This window comes from Nanorana parkeri, unplaced genomic scaffold, assembly GCF_000935625.1.
Source record: "Nanorana parkeri isolate BGI_ZX_2015 unplaced genomic scaffold, ASM93562v1 scaffold252, whole genome shotgun sequence".
NCBI classification, from domain to species: Eukaryota; Metazoa; Chordata; class Amphibia; order Anura; family Dicroglossidae; genus Nanorana; species Nanorana parkeri.
The window spans coordinates 1320236-1335000 of NW_017306520.1; the positions used below are offsets into that span (position 1 = coordinate 1320236).

The 14765-nt window shown below is 38.2% G+C and overlaps 1 protein-coding gene across 1 annotated transcript in view; it reads left to right on the forward strand.

Moving 5' to 3' along the window:
* Positions 1-14765, forward strand: part of ACACA (acetyl-CoA carboxylase alpha) — a 231897-nt gene that overhangs the window by 145828 nt on the left and 71304 nt on the right. The window contains exons 40-44 of the mRNA XM_018556784.1: positions 1137-1283; positions 3477-3746; positions 5026-5123; positions 6906-7026; positions 9109-9219. Coding sequence (XP_018412286.1) covers positions 1137-1283; positions 3477-3746; positions 5026-5123; positions 6906-7026; positions 9109-9219 — 747 coding nt within the window. The remainder of the gene's footprint in view (positions 1-1136; positions 1284-3476; positions 3747-5025; positions 5124-6905; positions 7027-9108; positions 9220-14765) is intronic.

The window sequence follows — 14765 nt, forward strand, 5'->3', positions numbered from 1 at the left end:
TTTGTACTAGATTGTTCACTTCTCCTGCCTTCTCCAAACTCTTCACCCTTTTGTGAATAACCCTGTGAATGTTTTGGTACAAAGGAAGCTACTTTAGCTAGTATTTTGTGATGTATGTTATGACTTTCTCTTTTCGGAAAAGTTAAATTTTAACCAGCAAAAAACTATGTAGTGAGTCCATTTTAAGAAGTAATTTTTTGTATTATGTTAACTATTCAAAACAAAACATGTTTATTGCGTACTAAAAAGTTGATCATTTAGTTCAGTTATCTAAATGGTCTTGCAACCACCATTGAAGTGGGGGTTTAGGATATAGGATAGAAGAGCTGGAATAACCAGAAAAAAATACCATATAATATAAAGCAATAGAATAGATTTGCATTGCCAGACATACAGCTTGCTCAGGTGTCAGCCAGTCTACCAAAAAATACCAAATTAGTATTTGGGTTTTGTAATTAGTGTAAGAAATGTGATGAGGGTCAGGGAGGCAGAAGGGAAGAATAAATCATGGACTTACAACTATTGGTTATTACTGTATATTTAAAGCGAGATGTTTATGTTTGTCATACCGTTGGTTATATAAAGTTTTCTATGAAGTTTGTGCTTTAATTGTATATTTTGACAAATAATATTTTATTATCACTACAGTAAAACTGTAATTCAATGTAAGTTAGAGTAAATGGAAGGGGATGTGACAATTTTGGGATGGCCATTTAAGAGGCCATCCAAACCACACTTTTTCATTGTGGTTTGCTCAGTGCAATCAGAGGGACCCTCAACCCACAACTTATTATGTTCATTAAGCCATATAAGCAATTACTCCACAGTGAGTATAAACATGTTTTTCCAAGTGCAAAGCATCTCAAAATAAATACTTACTTACATATACATGTGAGAATACCTAGTTGATGGGCATTGGGAGCGTTGCAGAAACAAAGGTAGACCTAAGGTTAAAACAGTAGTAAATTGTATTCTTTCAAGCAATATCAGATACACCTCAATAGAGCACTTTTGTGAAAATGTATAACTCCCTAAGTCAAAATGTTAGTCATTCTTTCTTCATCAGTGAGGATTAACAATTGGTCTCCTAATGTAATAAGCATTAGGCATAATACAATCTTTCAATTTTCCTCCAGGCCCTTATTAAGCTATGGGAGTCAATGGATGCAAATGCTTACATTCCAAAATGTCAGTTGGCTTCAGATGTTCTCATTTACACTGAACTTGTACTGGATGACCAAGGCCAGTTGGTACACATGAACAGATTGCCAGGAGGAAATGAGGTAACTGCTGTAATGTTCATGACATATTGATTACAGCATGCATATTCTTGTTTTTGTTTATGGGGGGCACCCAGATGCGGATAATCCTCCCTTCCCGCAGATCCCAACAACCACCAGGCCAGGGTTGTGGGGAAGAGGCCCTTGTCCACCTCTGGTAAAGCACCCTCCCAATGTTGAGGGCATGTGGCCTGGTGTGGTGCAGGAGGGGGGGCGCACGCTCCTCCCCCACTTCCTGCTCTGCCAGGCAGCTGCTCGGATTACGGGTCCGGCATGGGATTTTACATGGATTTATTTAGCCTTGGGGTCCCCCTTAAAATTCCAACCAGACCTAAATTGTCTGGGATCATATGAGTTTCCAATAACACTATCACATTAGGGCGTTGCTGTTTTAAAAAATTCCAAATCGCAGATCTTTTTATCTTGTTATGGAGACCCCAAACATTCCATGAGATCAATTTAAGGGAAGACATAAACAGCGCACCATGAGTAGCGAAAAATGGGAATTTGCGAGGGACTAGCAAGGCAGTCATGGCATCTAAGACAAGTAAAAGCAGGGCAAAAGACATCAAATCAGTACAATATAATGGACAGGCTAAACGGAGAATAGAAAATAACCAAAAACAAAAAACAACCCTAACCCATCCGGCTCTGCACAAGCCCCAACCAGTGCGAGCATTAGTGCCCAATAAGAAAAAACTCAAAAGGCATATTGGAGGATGTAAATCAACCAGTAAGAGGGAACTTTCCGTAGACGGTAGCATCCACCACCACAACTCCCTCGAGGGAGTGAAACAGGAGAAAAAATGAATCAAAAGAAAATGGGGTAAATAGTAACTGTTCCAAAAGCGAATGGGATGAACTTCTATGAAAGCAGTCAGCGATGAGAAGAGTTGTATCAAGTGTTAAAGATCGAGTAGATCCATGCAAGATGCATCCGCTCTAGGGAAAAAGTTCTGGCCATCTAATGGTAGAGGGACCACAAGATCTCCAGATCCAGAAACCACAGTCCAATGTGACCGAAAATATACATTCGGTAAGCAGTGAGAAGGCATCACAATCTGCAACACAATGGAGACCAGAAGAGGAAACAGTAAACACTGCTAGACATAGGAAACTGCCATTAGCAGCCAGGAATGCGGAATAAAAACTCAGTCACCTGTCGCATTGTTCCAGCCATTGAAAGACTTCCTCCGGTTGGGTGAAGAAAGTGGTATTCGCGCTATCAGCAACATGCAGACAAGCGGGACAAAGGCTCTGCGTACTTGAGATTCAGATCCCAGAGCCTTTGTTTAGCAGTAGTAAACTTCGCTCTGTGCTTTTGAAAAGAAATCAGAATACACCGAAATAGTGACATTTTGGTAGGGGATATTGCCATTCTCTCTGGTCAGCCACAAAACAGCATCTCTTCCTTGTAATTGTGAAACTTAGCAATAAAAGTTCTAGTAGAAGTTCCCAGCGGAGGGGGTCAAGGGGGTAGACGATTAGCACGTTCCACCACGAATGAGGATGAGAACCTTTTTCTGCAATAGGTGAAGGTCAGTAGCATTTACAAAAATTAAGTCGGGTCAGAGCCCTCCGCCTTCTCCGGAAGGCCGACAAAGCGCAAATTGCAGCGACAAAGACAATTCTCCATGTTGTCTTGCCTTTGCAACAGAAGTTGTAGTTGGGATAGATGCTGTTGAGAGGCCTGTTATAATGGCGGCAGCTGATCCTCCATCGACCCCACCCTCCCCTTCGCCTCAGTCACACGCTCAAGGCAGAGTTTGGAGATCCTGTCGAATAAGTGAAATATCTAATAGACCTCATCAGTCTTAGTCGTGAGGGTACTTTGGCAGTTAGAAATGTCTTGTAGTACCTTGGTAGTGTCAGCCACTGGGAATCAGGCTGATTTTCCTCTGAGGTCACCACAGATCTGCTATCTTTGTCAGTGCGGCAAAACTTGTAGAGCTTGACCACCATCTCAGAGTTCTGTTTTGAAGGTGACATAGCGGCAAAGAAAGTCCCTAGGATGTAGGAAAAAAAAGTCCGTAGAAGAAAACTGGGTGTAAAACAGGCAGGAGGCTAGCCAGGATGTTAAACAGGATCCATGTGGAGCAGAGCACTCACATTGCACGTCTCACCTTATACCACACCCCCCCTCCATACAGCTGTGTTTTATATATTTGTTTACACTTTATATTGTTTTATCAACAGATTGGAATGGTGTCTTGGAAAATGACCCTCAAAACTCCAGAATATCCAGAAGGCAGAGACATTATTGTAATAGGAAATGACATCACATACAGAATTGGATCATTTGGACCTCAGGAAGATTTGCTGTATTTAAGGGCATCTGAACTTTCTAGGTCACAAGGCATTCCACGTGTATATGTTGCTGCAAACAGTGGTGCAAGGATTGGCTTAGCAGAAGAAATCCGTCACATGTTTCATGTTGCATGGGAAGATCCTGATGATCCTTATAAAGTAAGTTTGTGTGAGATATTGGTTAACATGCACTTAGATTAGCTGCTCTACAATATGGATGAGAAGTAGGTATATATTAAACTTTGTAACAGTAATATCAGCTGATCATAGATATTAGGGACCTATTTTTCAGCCTATATGCTGTATATAAAATTGAGCAAACATTCCATATCTATGGCAACATCAGGCATCCTATAGGTAACTACTGTTGGGGAAGTGATTGATTGGACAGATTATAAAGTGTGTGCTGGGTGTCTCCTTCATACTAGCCCCATTCCTATTTCTACAATGTTGAATTATATTGCAGGAAGCCAGCCAAAAAAACCTCTTCACAAGGTCAGATTGTGCCTAAATGGTAAACTGTCATCAAAGCTCTATGTCCATTCTTAACCTGAATATCTTCACTTCAAAAAGCAACTCTTTTTTTTTCCTGATTAAACAAAGATGTCAACTGATCATATTATGCTGAGCATCACAGATGAAGAATTATTCATTCCTTGTCTTTTTACATGGGAATGAAATCATGTATTCATGGAGACAGATATAAGTATTCATGAAAAGTGGAGAAGACCTTTTACTGTCAGGTAGCTTCTGAAAATGTAGCATTTTATGCGCAAGGGAATATTTACAGCTGACATATTTTTAAGAAAGGGTTATGTGACCATAAACAACAGCACATTGCAATTCAGCTATAATTCTTATGGCTTTATAAGGGATCATATATGCAACATCTAGGTACACAGTGTGTTTGGTGCTCACACAAATTCCTCTGTGATTTTGGGGGAGCCAATCAAAATACCTGGTGCTGGAGCATTAATGGTCACTTACCAGTGCAGGTATTTTTATTTTTGATGTGATGTCAAGCGAACACTTTACCTGAGCACATCAAATGCATTGACCTGCCAGAATGTCAAGGCGGTTATTGGCAGTGGGCAGCCTCTTATTTGCAGTGGAGGCTTCAGCCTCAGTGCCTGCATTATTCTTCATGCACTTTTGTTTAGACAATGCTGCTACAGCACTATTTGTATGATGGGGCTTTACAAGAGCATGTAATGATGATAAACTGAAGAGGGAGATTTGAATAGGAAGGTGCTGATTGCGCGCTGTGCCTTCAGCATTCATTTGTGGTAGTCCTTGGTTTGTAATTTTACATGGCAAGCTGAGGTGTCTTTGAGGTAGCTCACTTTTATGATTATCATGAAGTACATACAAGCTCTACACTAGGCACATATTACTGCTGGCACACATGATTGTATTAATTTGCTATTCTTTCTTTTAGGGGTATAAATATTTATATTTAACACCTCAAGATTACAAGAAGGTTAGCGCTTTGAATTCTGTGCACTGTGAACATGTGGAGGATGAAGGAGAATCAAGGTAATTATGTCTGCATCGATGTTGGTATATTTATTATGTTTCTGGCTATTAACTATGCGTTGGCATGGCAAAATGCCTTTAGCTCCATTTAGAGCAGCTGGCCAGATATTTTGAGGCCTGAAATTCCCAATATTACCTTATTGCTAACATTAGTAAGAATATTGGATATTGTCAAAACATTGTTTAGCATGTGTAAAAGCAGGGGACTGTTTGTGTTATAGGACTACACACCCATTTGATCTCTGTGTTTGGATTTTCAAGAGTGCAACTAAATCTTGGCATTTATATCATAGTTATACTCGATGCGTGGTCAGATGGGCCTGCACTATTCAACCATTGCATTTCTTTATACTGAAACTTGTACTAGACCTAGTTATAGGTTGGTGTGCTAACTGTGGGATATACTTGTATTGGAACATCTGAACATGAACAGCTCCATTGGGTAGCTAGTAGGACTGCTACTTTTTATTAGATACGTATATGTAAATGTATCTTGGCCTTCACGGCATGATACCATACCATCTTCAATTACTTCATGCGGATTTGTATCCGCACACTAGCCTATCATTGGGGTTTCAGGCAACATGAGCTTATTCCAACTGTATCATTTCAATGGTATCTTGTATCTTTGAGCAAAATGTTGAATTCAACTATTGAATTATAAGGCTAAATAACTTCTGGTATCCCGATACAAAAGATGATTAGAAGTCTACACAGATGTATTTGGAATGGTGCAGTTTTCATATGATTACAATATTGTTTCTGCCACATGTTGTTTTAAGAAAGGGGCCCCTTCATTGTATTTAAATGTACAGTATATGTGCATGCTTTTTTTAATTATTCAATACAATCTTAGATATCATTGAATCTTTTCTGCTGATTGTTTTTAATGGGGGATTAAACAACCATTACTAACTAATTAGGTTTGATTTAGGGCTGCAACAACTAATCGACATAATCGATTTTGAAAATAATCGTTAGCTGCAGCTCTAGTTTGATTTTCAGGTATTCTCTTTATATGTTTCTGAAATTAACAAAATGTATATGTGATACTTAAAGTGTAGCTATAGGAGGTGAATAGAATTAACTTTTCCTGGGCTTTGGAGGCAGGGGGTCCAACTTTTCCCTTATCTTTCATATGTGTGATGACATTGCTTTCTGTATGGAATTAGTCAGCATTTTTCTTTCCTTCATTCCCTTTCTTCTGCTATTCAAGCCTCTGCTATACTTGTTAGGGCCTAAAAGGGTGATATTTTACCCAACTGTATTACATACCAAAGCTGATTGGGAAGCTTATTTTTTGACACAAGACAGTTAAAATAAGCAGTTCCTTTGTGTGATATGGTAATTTTTCCAAAGCACACAACTCAGTGAAAGCATATTGAATACAGGCGTTTTTATGCAAGCAGGAGCTTACATGTAGGAACTTACATCAAAATTTCAGCTGGTTTAAAAACATATTAATAAGCAGAGTAGGTATTTGGTGAGAAGCGCTCCAAAGGTATGGCTCAAAAGCTGTATTGTACAAAAATATTAATGATTGAATTTGGCCAATTTTTCTTCTACTACTAGACATATAATGCAGACATTGTTTACACTGGTAGGACAATGTCACACTAGCAATTTTGTTGCAGCCATAATATTAGTATCTACTGAAACTGTCTCTTCTGTAGCATTCTCCAAACACTGCAGAACGTCAGTCTCTAAGAGATTAAGCTACAAATCGCTGGAAATTTCATAGACACAGACTGTTTTTTGACTTAATTTTGTTTCAACCTTCAGGTACAAAATAACAGATATCATTGGTAAGGAAGAAGGCCTTGGAGTGGAGAATCTTCGAGGATCTGGTATGATTGCTGGAGAATCATCATTGGCTTATGAAGAAGTCATCACGATCAATCTGGTAATCACAAAGAGCAGTTTATAAATTCTATTAAAGCATGTTGACTTTAGTTATGAATGCACCAACCAATCACTGCAGCACCAGCCCATTGCATCATATGCATGCATTAGGGCATCATATAGATTATTTAGGCTGTTATGCGTTATTGATCAGTAGATGGCATCAGGGACTACTGTGTTCCTGGGAGGACACATCTATTTTTCTTGGTACATTGGGGAATAGGGAAAGGAAGTAATGTCTTTATTCTTCAGTATGCTAAGGAGCTCTAAGGCTCCTCCTTTTCTTCACTTGTTTATTATCCTTAAATTAAGGTTGTATGCACACCTCTGCCTTTTTCATGCATTGTGGTTGTTATACATTTTCGACGCATTTTACTGTGCTGCTTTTCATTCTTATGGAAGATGTGTTTTCTTGCAAACTGCTTCAAATGCAGCAAGAAGGATTTTTACAGTGCAACAAAGGAAAATAATTTAGCTAAATGTTGCCCAAAACTTTTATGGTCCTTTTTTTCTCCTGTTTCTTATTTTCACATCAAACAGAAACAACAACATAAATTGACATAAATGCTAACTCTTCTGCACTCTATTGGAAATGGAAGTAAAAATTGAACTAGCTAAAATATTGACATGGAGCAGATGTTGATCAGTTACACGCAGAAAAAAAGCACTTAATTTATATGGCTCTATCCATAATTACTATTTTAGGAGTTGTTTAGTTTATACCTATTTTACATCACAGCAAGTCACATGGTTCTTATTTTAACTCTTTACTACATTTGCAAATAATCCTAAATGGACTTTAATGTACACTGGATGAAAAACCAACCTTCCAGTTTAAAAACATTATATATGTTAACCTCTGATCCCAAAGTAATCATCTGAAGAGCTAAAAAGGTATGACACAAGAAAAGAATTCTAACAAAACTAAACAAACAGTGACACCTAATGGACAGTGACAACTAAACCACAAGCTGGAACTCCACCTAACGGGCTTATTAATAGTTTACCTGCACTATACAATTACATCATCTATTTCATGTAGCTGGAAAAAAAAATGTGGTGTTTGAAAAAGTCATTTCACCCAAACTGATTATTTTAATTAGTAAGATATACAGTTAAGCTTGGTCACACACTGACTTTACATTGGTGAAATCTCCGCACTTGAGTTCCCTGATTCAGTCTCTTTCCACATTCATAAAAAAGGGTTTTGTTCTGTTATATTTTTTTTTTATTTTACATCATGGAGATAGCAGGAGGATGTATGAGTTTCCCAACACTGCACCAAGTTTAGTGAGACCACGAGGAAGGTAACACGGAGCCTGGAACAAGATCTGAACGTTTGCTTAGTTTGCCATTGTCATTAAAAAAAAAAGTTTAAATTATCTCTTTGTTTTGGGAGGACTGTTCCTTTTAAAATTGTAATTTGGAGTAGAGATACAAGGTACAGTATTTTATTTTAGGCTTCTAACCACGTTTTAGTTTGTCCACATTGTGTGGGGTTGGGTATGTTGTGTATCTGTTTGCTTCTGTGTTGTTTCCCATTTAAATGGGGCAGTAAACATATTAAATATTACTGAGATGAATTTGATCTAAATATAGTTTAATCAGTAGATCAACATGTCAATACAAACTTTGCACGGAATAATTTACTCAACTTAACTTCTTGTAATTTAATGGCATGAAAAATGCTGGGCCCAGTGCAATAACCCATGTAAACTAACCAGATTTTTTGACTTAACGGACATCGGATTGGTTGTTACTGAATAATTAAGTAAATATAATAATAATGGGTTACTGAATAATTAAGTTACCTTTTCTATTTTTTACTGTTAATCCCAAAGTGTTTTTTTAAATTTTATTTTAGTACTTGAGATATTCCTGTTGTTTGTGTTTTTTTAATAAAGTTAAAAAAAATTTCTTTATGTTCAAATATTATATATGGCAGTGTAAACTATTCACACTATAGCACACTAAATTATAATTTAATTTCCTGTCCAAAAAAGAGAACTATCTATGTCTCAGGACATTAGCTCAAGAGCTCTTAATATGCTGTTGCTTATATATTGTTTGTTTGCTTTTAAAGGTAACTTGTCGCGCAATTGGGATTGGAGCATATTTAGTGAGACTGGGTCAAAGAACAATTCAGGTTGAAAACTCTCATATCATCTTGACGGGAGCTGGGGCACTGAACAAAGTAAGCAGCATTTTTCCAATCATATTCTGTTGTGGTATTTTAGATGTGTCAGGAAGTATTTCTGCAGAAATATATTTTTCTTCATCACAAATATACATGATGCCATTCTGTGATCCTGGTAAGCACAAAAATTATATGATAATAGGTGGAAACCAAGGTTTCACAGCCAACCAAATGTTTTGTTTTGCTTTTTTTTATCTGTTCAAAACACAGAATTTACTGTTTATAGAACTTTTGGAGAATGATAGACAAGGAAACATTTTGCTATCTATTGCCACTCTTTGTAGCCCCATTGTTCCCTCAACAATGTAATTACTCTTTGGAGCATGTCGGTTATATTTAAATTATACATTGACCATGACCGTAACCAAATATTTTGGAAAAAATGGAAACTCTTAAGTCCAAAGTTTTGTGGACAATAGATTTTTTTAATACTGTATGAGTACCATTGATTCTTGTCCAATGCTGTAAAGTTCTCCACAATTTTATTGTCCTATTTACATTAGATTTACCAACTGCTAGGTATTTTTAGCCTGATTGGATAAAAATGTACCAGATTGTTTTAGTAAGCCCTCACGCTACATATAACTTGATAAATCTAAATCTCACAACACACACACATTATAATCTGATTATATACACTCCTTCAGAAATACTAACAAATATGTAATACCAGGGCTGACAAGGGTGGATAAAAATTACTAGTTTAGGTAGGTCCTCATATTACATACTTTTGGTAAATATAAAGTTGTTTTGTATGGTGTTCTTTAACTGCCTCCGGGTAAAAAAACGGCCGGCTAGGTGCTCTCTATATCTGAGCGGGCGTCTTTAGACGTCCGCTCAGACACGCCCCCTTGCGCGCGCCGCCGGGCGCGCACGAGCGGGAAATGGCCGCAATTTAAAACCGGGCAGCGATGCCCGTTAATATACATGCGATCCGCCGGCTGTAAAGCTGGCGGATCGCTTGTATTTAGCGACGATCGGTGCGGCCCCCCCAAATTATAATAAAAAATAAAACCCCCAGTGGTGATTAAATACCACCAAAAGAAAGCTCTATCTGTCCCCAAAAAATGGTGTAAAATTAATTTCAGTACAGCGTTGCATGACGGAATAAACGTCAGTCAAAGTATCGCAGCGCTGAATACTGAAAAATGGCCTGGCCAGGAAGTGGGTCTAAACACCTGGTCTTGAAGTGGTTAAAGAGATTGTATAGAAATTGTACACTCATATTCTGAGGCCAGGCTAAATTGAGATTGTCCCTCCCCCATTCTAGTGCGAAGACCCACTCCTTGTTATTCAACTGTCAGTGCCAGAGCCCCTGTAGTGAGTTTTTAAATGCCAGAACCTCTATGATTAGTTAAATGAGGGGTGAATGGATTTGTTGCAGGAAGAGAGTGGGGCCTATTACACCATGCCATTTCTTTTACTTTGTAAGGCCAGGCTTTCTGTGTTTTAATGTTGTATATGTGACTCTTCCTAAAAATCTTTTTTTGCACCCTGAAGTATTACGTTTTCTAGTTCTGGCTATATTGGCACAAGAGCATCATATTTCTTCTTTTGTATATTGGTTGTAATTTCTTCTGTCTGCAAAAATTAATATTTATTGGGTATTTAAGTGAATCATATTTCTGTCTGCGAGGTAGATGTGCAATAAATATTTATACTTTACATGCTTTAATATTGTATGATTTGTACCCAAAATGAATATACTGCTTCTTGTGTGACTTCTGTTCTACATGATACAGCTGTGGTTCTTACTAAACACAGGATATACAGTATCCTAACCGTCACTAACAGAGTTCTATCAAATCTTTTGGTGGGTCTTTTTCTCTTTAGAATTAACACAAACACAAACACAGTGAAACAAGTGAGTTTAAAAAAGTGTTGTGACGCTCCTTCTCTGTGCATGCTTGTGACTTTCTATTTGTTGTTATGGCAGGTAGACGGGTGCACTTTTGTTGTACCATTATAACGTAGGTATTCATAACTATTTCTTTTGTTCAGGAACACTTTTTTTGAGGAGCCCACATAATGTTCCAACTGTAATGCATTAGATGTGGTGATTGGTTGACTGGATTGGAGGCATTGCAGAAAGCAGACATCACAGATGATTTTGTCATCTGTGATGCACTGAGTAGATTTTCGATAAAGTATAATTAAAGGCTAAACTTTTTTTAGATCTGGATAGAGTGGTGAGGGGTTGCAACCTCCTGTCAGGTTTTTATTTCTGTTTAAATCTCCATTAGGGAGATTCACTCAATCTAATTGTTCTGATTACCAATTTTACAGGGTATTTAAAGTGAGGGTAAATCCAAAATTTTGAGTTTCCATCAGAATAGGAATAGAGGAGAAAGCTTCCAATGTGGACACTTGACACTTACTAAAGGGAATCTGTGACAGCTGTCTAAGAGGGGATTTCCCTTACATTGGAAAGATATCTTCTCCCTTCCTGTTGAGTGGACAGGACGTGAAGGGAAATCTCTCTAATGAGATACAGATGTGTCCACCGATCCATTGATGCCCACTGACGACAACAATGGAGCACTATTCCTCCTACTAACAGCAATGATAGGACACTATTCCTCTCACTGACACCAACAATGGGGCATACTCCTCCCTCTGACAGCAAAGACAGGACACTATTTCTCCCACTGATGCCAACAATGGGACACTGTTTATTTCACTAACACCAAGGATTGGGCATTTTTACACCCATTGATCACTGACCCCGGGGCTTCTTTTTTAATATTTGTTATCACTACTGGGCCAGGTGGATGTTTTACTCTCTCTGTCCAATATTTCCGAGGGCATTTTCTACTCCCACTGTCCACAGCCAGAAAGAAAGTTTGGGGACCCCTTTCTTAAACAATGGTCACTGGAGGAAGTGTCCCTATTTTGAGATTTCCCTGTATTCCCGTTCCTGTGACAACTCAGAATATTATATTTGGTCTCACTTGCAGTCCTGGTGACATTGATCACCCTCACCACTATATGCAAAACTAACAAAAATGATTTGGCTTTTGATACAGAAAACTTTCAGTATGCCAAAATTTTAAGGTTATTTTTTAGGATCAATTTGCTTCTGGAATAAGCAAACTCAGCCCGTTCAATTGACACTTTGTCATGTATTAAATGTTTATTTGTAAAGAAATAATGTGTACATATAATAAAAATATAAAACCAGCTTAAAAACTTAAAATAAAATTGACCCTTTTCCTGCAGTACATACATACAGTATGTATTGATTTTACATACTGCTGCTCTTAGCTACTGACTGGCACATATCTATCTGAATAACACAGGCAACTATAGGTTAATATAATAGAATAATAAAACTTATGTACTGTATAATAGGTTAATATAATAACACTTTTTTTCAGCTGTAACTAGCCCAGGTTTTGTAAAACTGCATTCCTAATATGCCGGATCTTGTAGCACTGCAAAATCTTGACAGTATGGAATCATACCATATACTGTACACGGTGATGTTAATTATACCAAGCTTTGAAACCTTAAGCAACCTCAAGGGTGAGAAAAACTTTTTCTACAGCACTGCCCCCCAATACTGTTCATCACCTCAAATTTTCCACTGCCAGAAGGAAGTGAAGATGGAGACCTCATGGGAGTTAAGTCTTTAACTTTGAGAGTGTGTTTCCTCTTAAGTGCCCCCTAAGTGTACCATTGTCTCCCTTTGCCTGGAAGGAATTGTGACTAAAGGAGAAGAAAACACTGTTCGATTGCACAGATTAGTGTACTGCTTCATCTGTCAGCTGACAAGTAGGATTTTTACAGCATGGGAGTGGATCAGCTCCACAACAGTATATTTCTCTACTGGTGGGGAATAAGGAAGAAAGTGTAATGTGCCATCTAAGAGTGACAGCTGGAAGGGATTACCCAGCACGGGGCAGTGTAGCTCAGTGGGAGAGTGCGGTCTTGGAGACCGCTAAGGTCTAGTTTTCAGAGGCTGAGTGGGAGTAATTGGTCAGTAGTACCATCGCAGGAGATAGGAAGAAAGCAGCAAACCTGTATTGATCTGTTGCCTTGCAGAACCATTCAGGCTCTATATATAGGAATCAAGTTAGAATGGGGCAGAGACATGAAGCAGGACAAGTGTAAAAATGAAACTCGGTGGATCAACTGCAACCATCTTTATTCATCACCCCATTGTGCAGGAGTCTTGCTTATACTTTAAACATTGCCATGTGATGCCTTATTTTCATCTGTATTCGTAAAACCTATAAAAGAATAATGTGTGAATTGATTAAACCACGTCCACTGACATGTCAGCAGAAGCTCTGAAGGCTGGACCTGCTCACATTAGATGTATAGGATGCCATTCAGTTCTAAATTAAAATGCATACAATACACATACAAAAATACAGTGATAATAAAATATTGTGTACATATAATAAAAATAAAAAAAAGTTTAAAAAATGAATAGTGTTTAAAAAACAAAATTGACCCAAAACCATATGCTTTCTCAGCAAATTAAAAAGAGACCATGCCACCACATTTTGCATGGTCTACTAATCACGTGTTTGCAGTGTGGTCAATCAATACCCTTTCTGTTGCAGAAATGTATGCAGTCTAAGCATTTCAGTGCTGCTAATCAACACCTCCTAATACTTCTGACACTCATGATCGCTCTCCTTTCTGATCTTGTGAGGTTTTGCTGCACTTAGTAAGCTGATGGAACATATGTTTTTGTGCCCGGAACATGGTATGTGGGATTTCATCACACTGTGCCTTGTGATTTCCCTTCATGTGGAAATCATGCTCATCTGGACATTATTTCTATACACACAGAAACTTCTTATGAGCATATGCCACGCAGCACATATAAAACTTATTTTATATAACTTATTTTACATATATTACAGCTGTTGTGTACTGTGTGATGCAGAAAACAGTAGGTCCCCCTGCACTCCTTACAGCGTTTCCGGTCCAAGTGAAAATAGTGGTGCTTGCAGTGACAATCACGGATGGCGCCGTGCACAACAGTCAATGAACAATAGAAATCACCAGCATTCCGTAAATGAAATAAATAAAAAAACACTATTTATTTGGACTTAACGTCACACATATCGCATAATCCAACAAGTCACATCCCTGCCCTGATGAAGGGACCCTGCGTCAACCCGAAAAGTTGGATTAAGCGATATGTGTGACGTTTAGTCCAAATAAATTGACTTTTTTAAAAATTTCATTTACGGAGTGCTGGTGATTTCTATTGTTCATTGACTGTGTGATGCATACATCTTCCATAGAGCCTGCTTCATCTAAATGAGATTGCATTACTGTAGAGCCTGCCCCTGTGCACACTAAATCCTAGGATTCTGGAACCGCAGCCAACCGTGATCTGTGAGTTGCTATATTTCTCACTATGTGAAAATGCAGTGTTTCCTAGTGAGTAAAACAGACTTGCTGTGTTCCCAATTCTATTAGCTGATCATGTGTGCTGTTCTATCCAGCAATACAGGAGCAGTTATGAGTATGGCTATCCAACAGGCCTGTGTAGAATAAGAAGAAAAGACCAAGGATAGTCA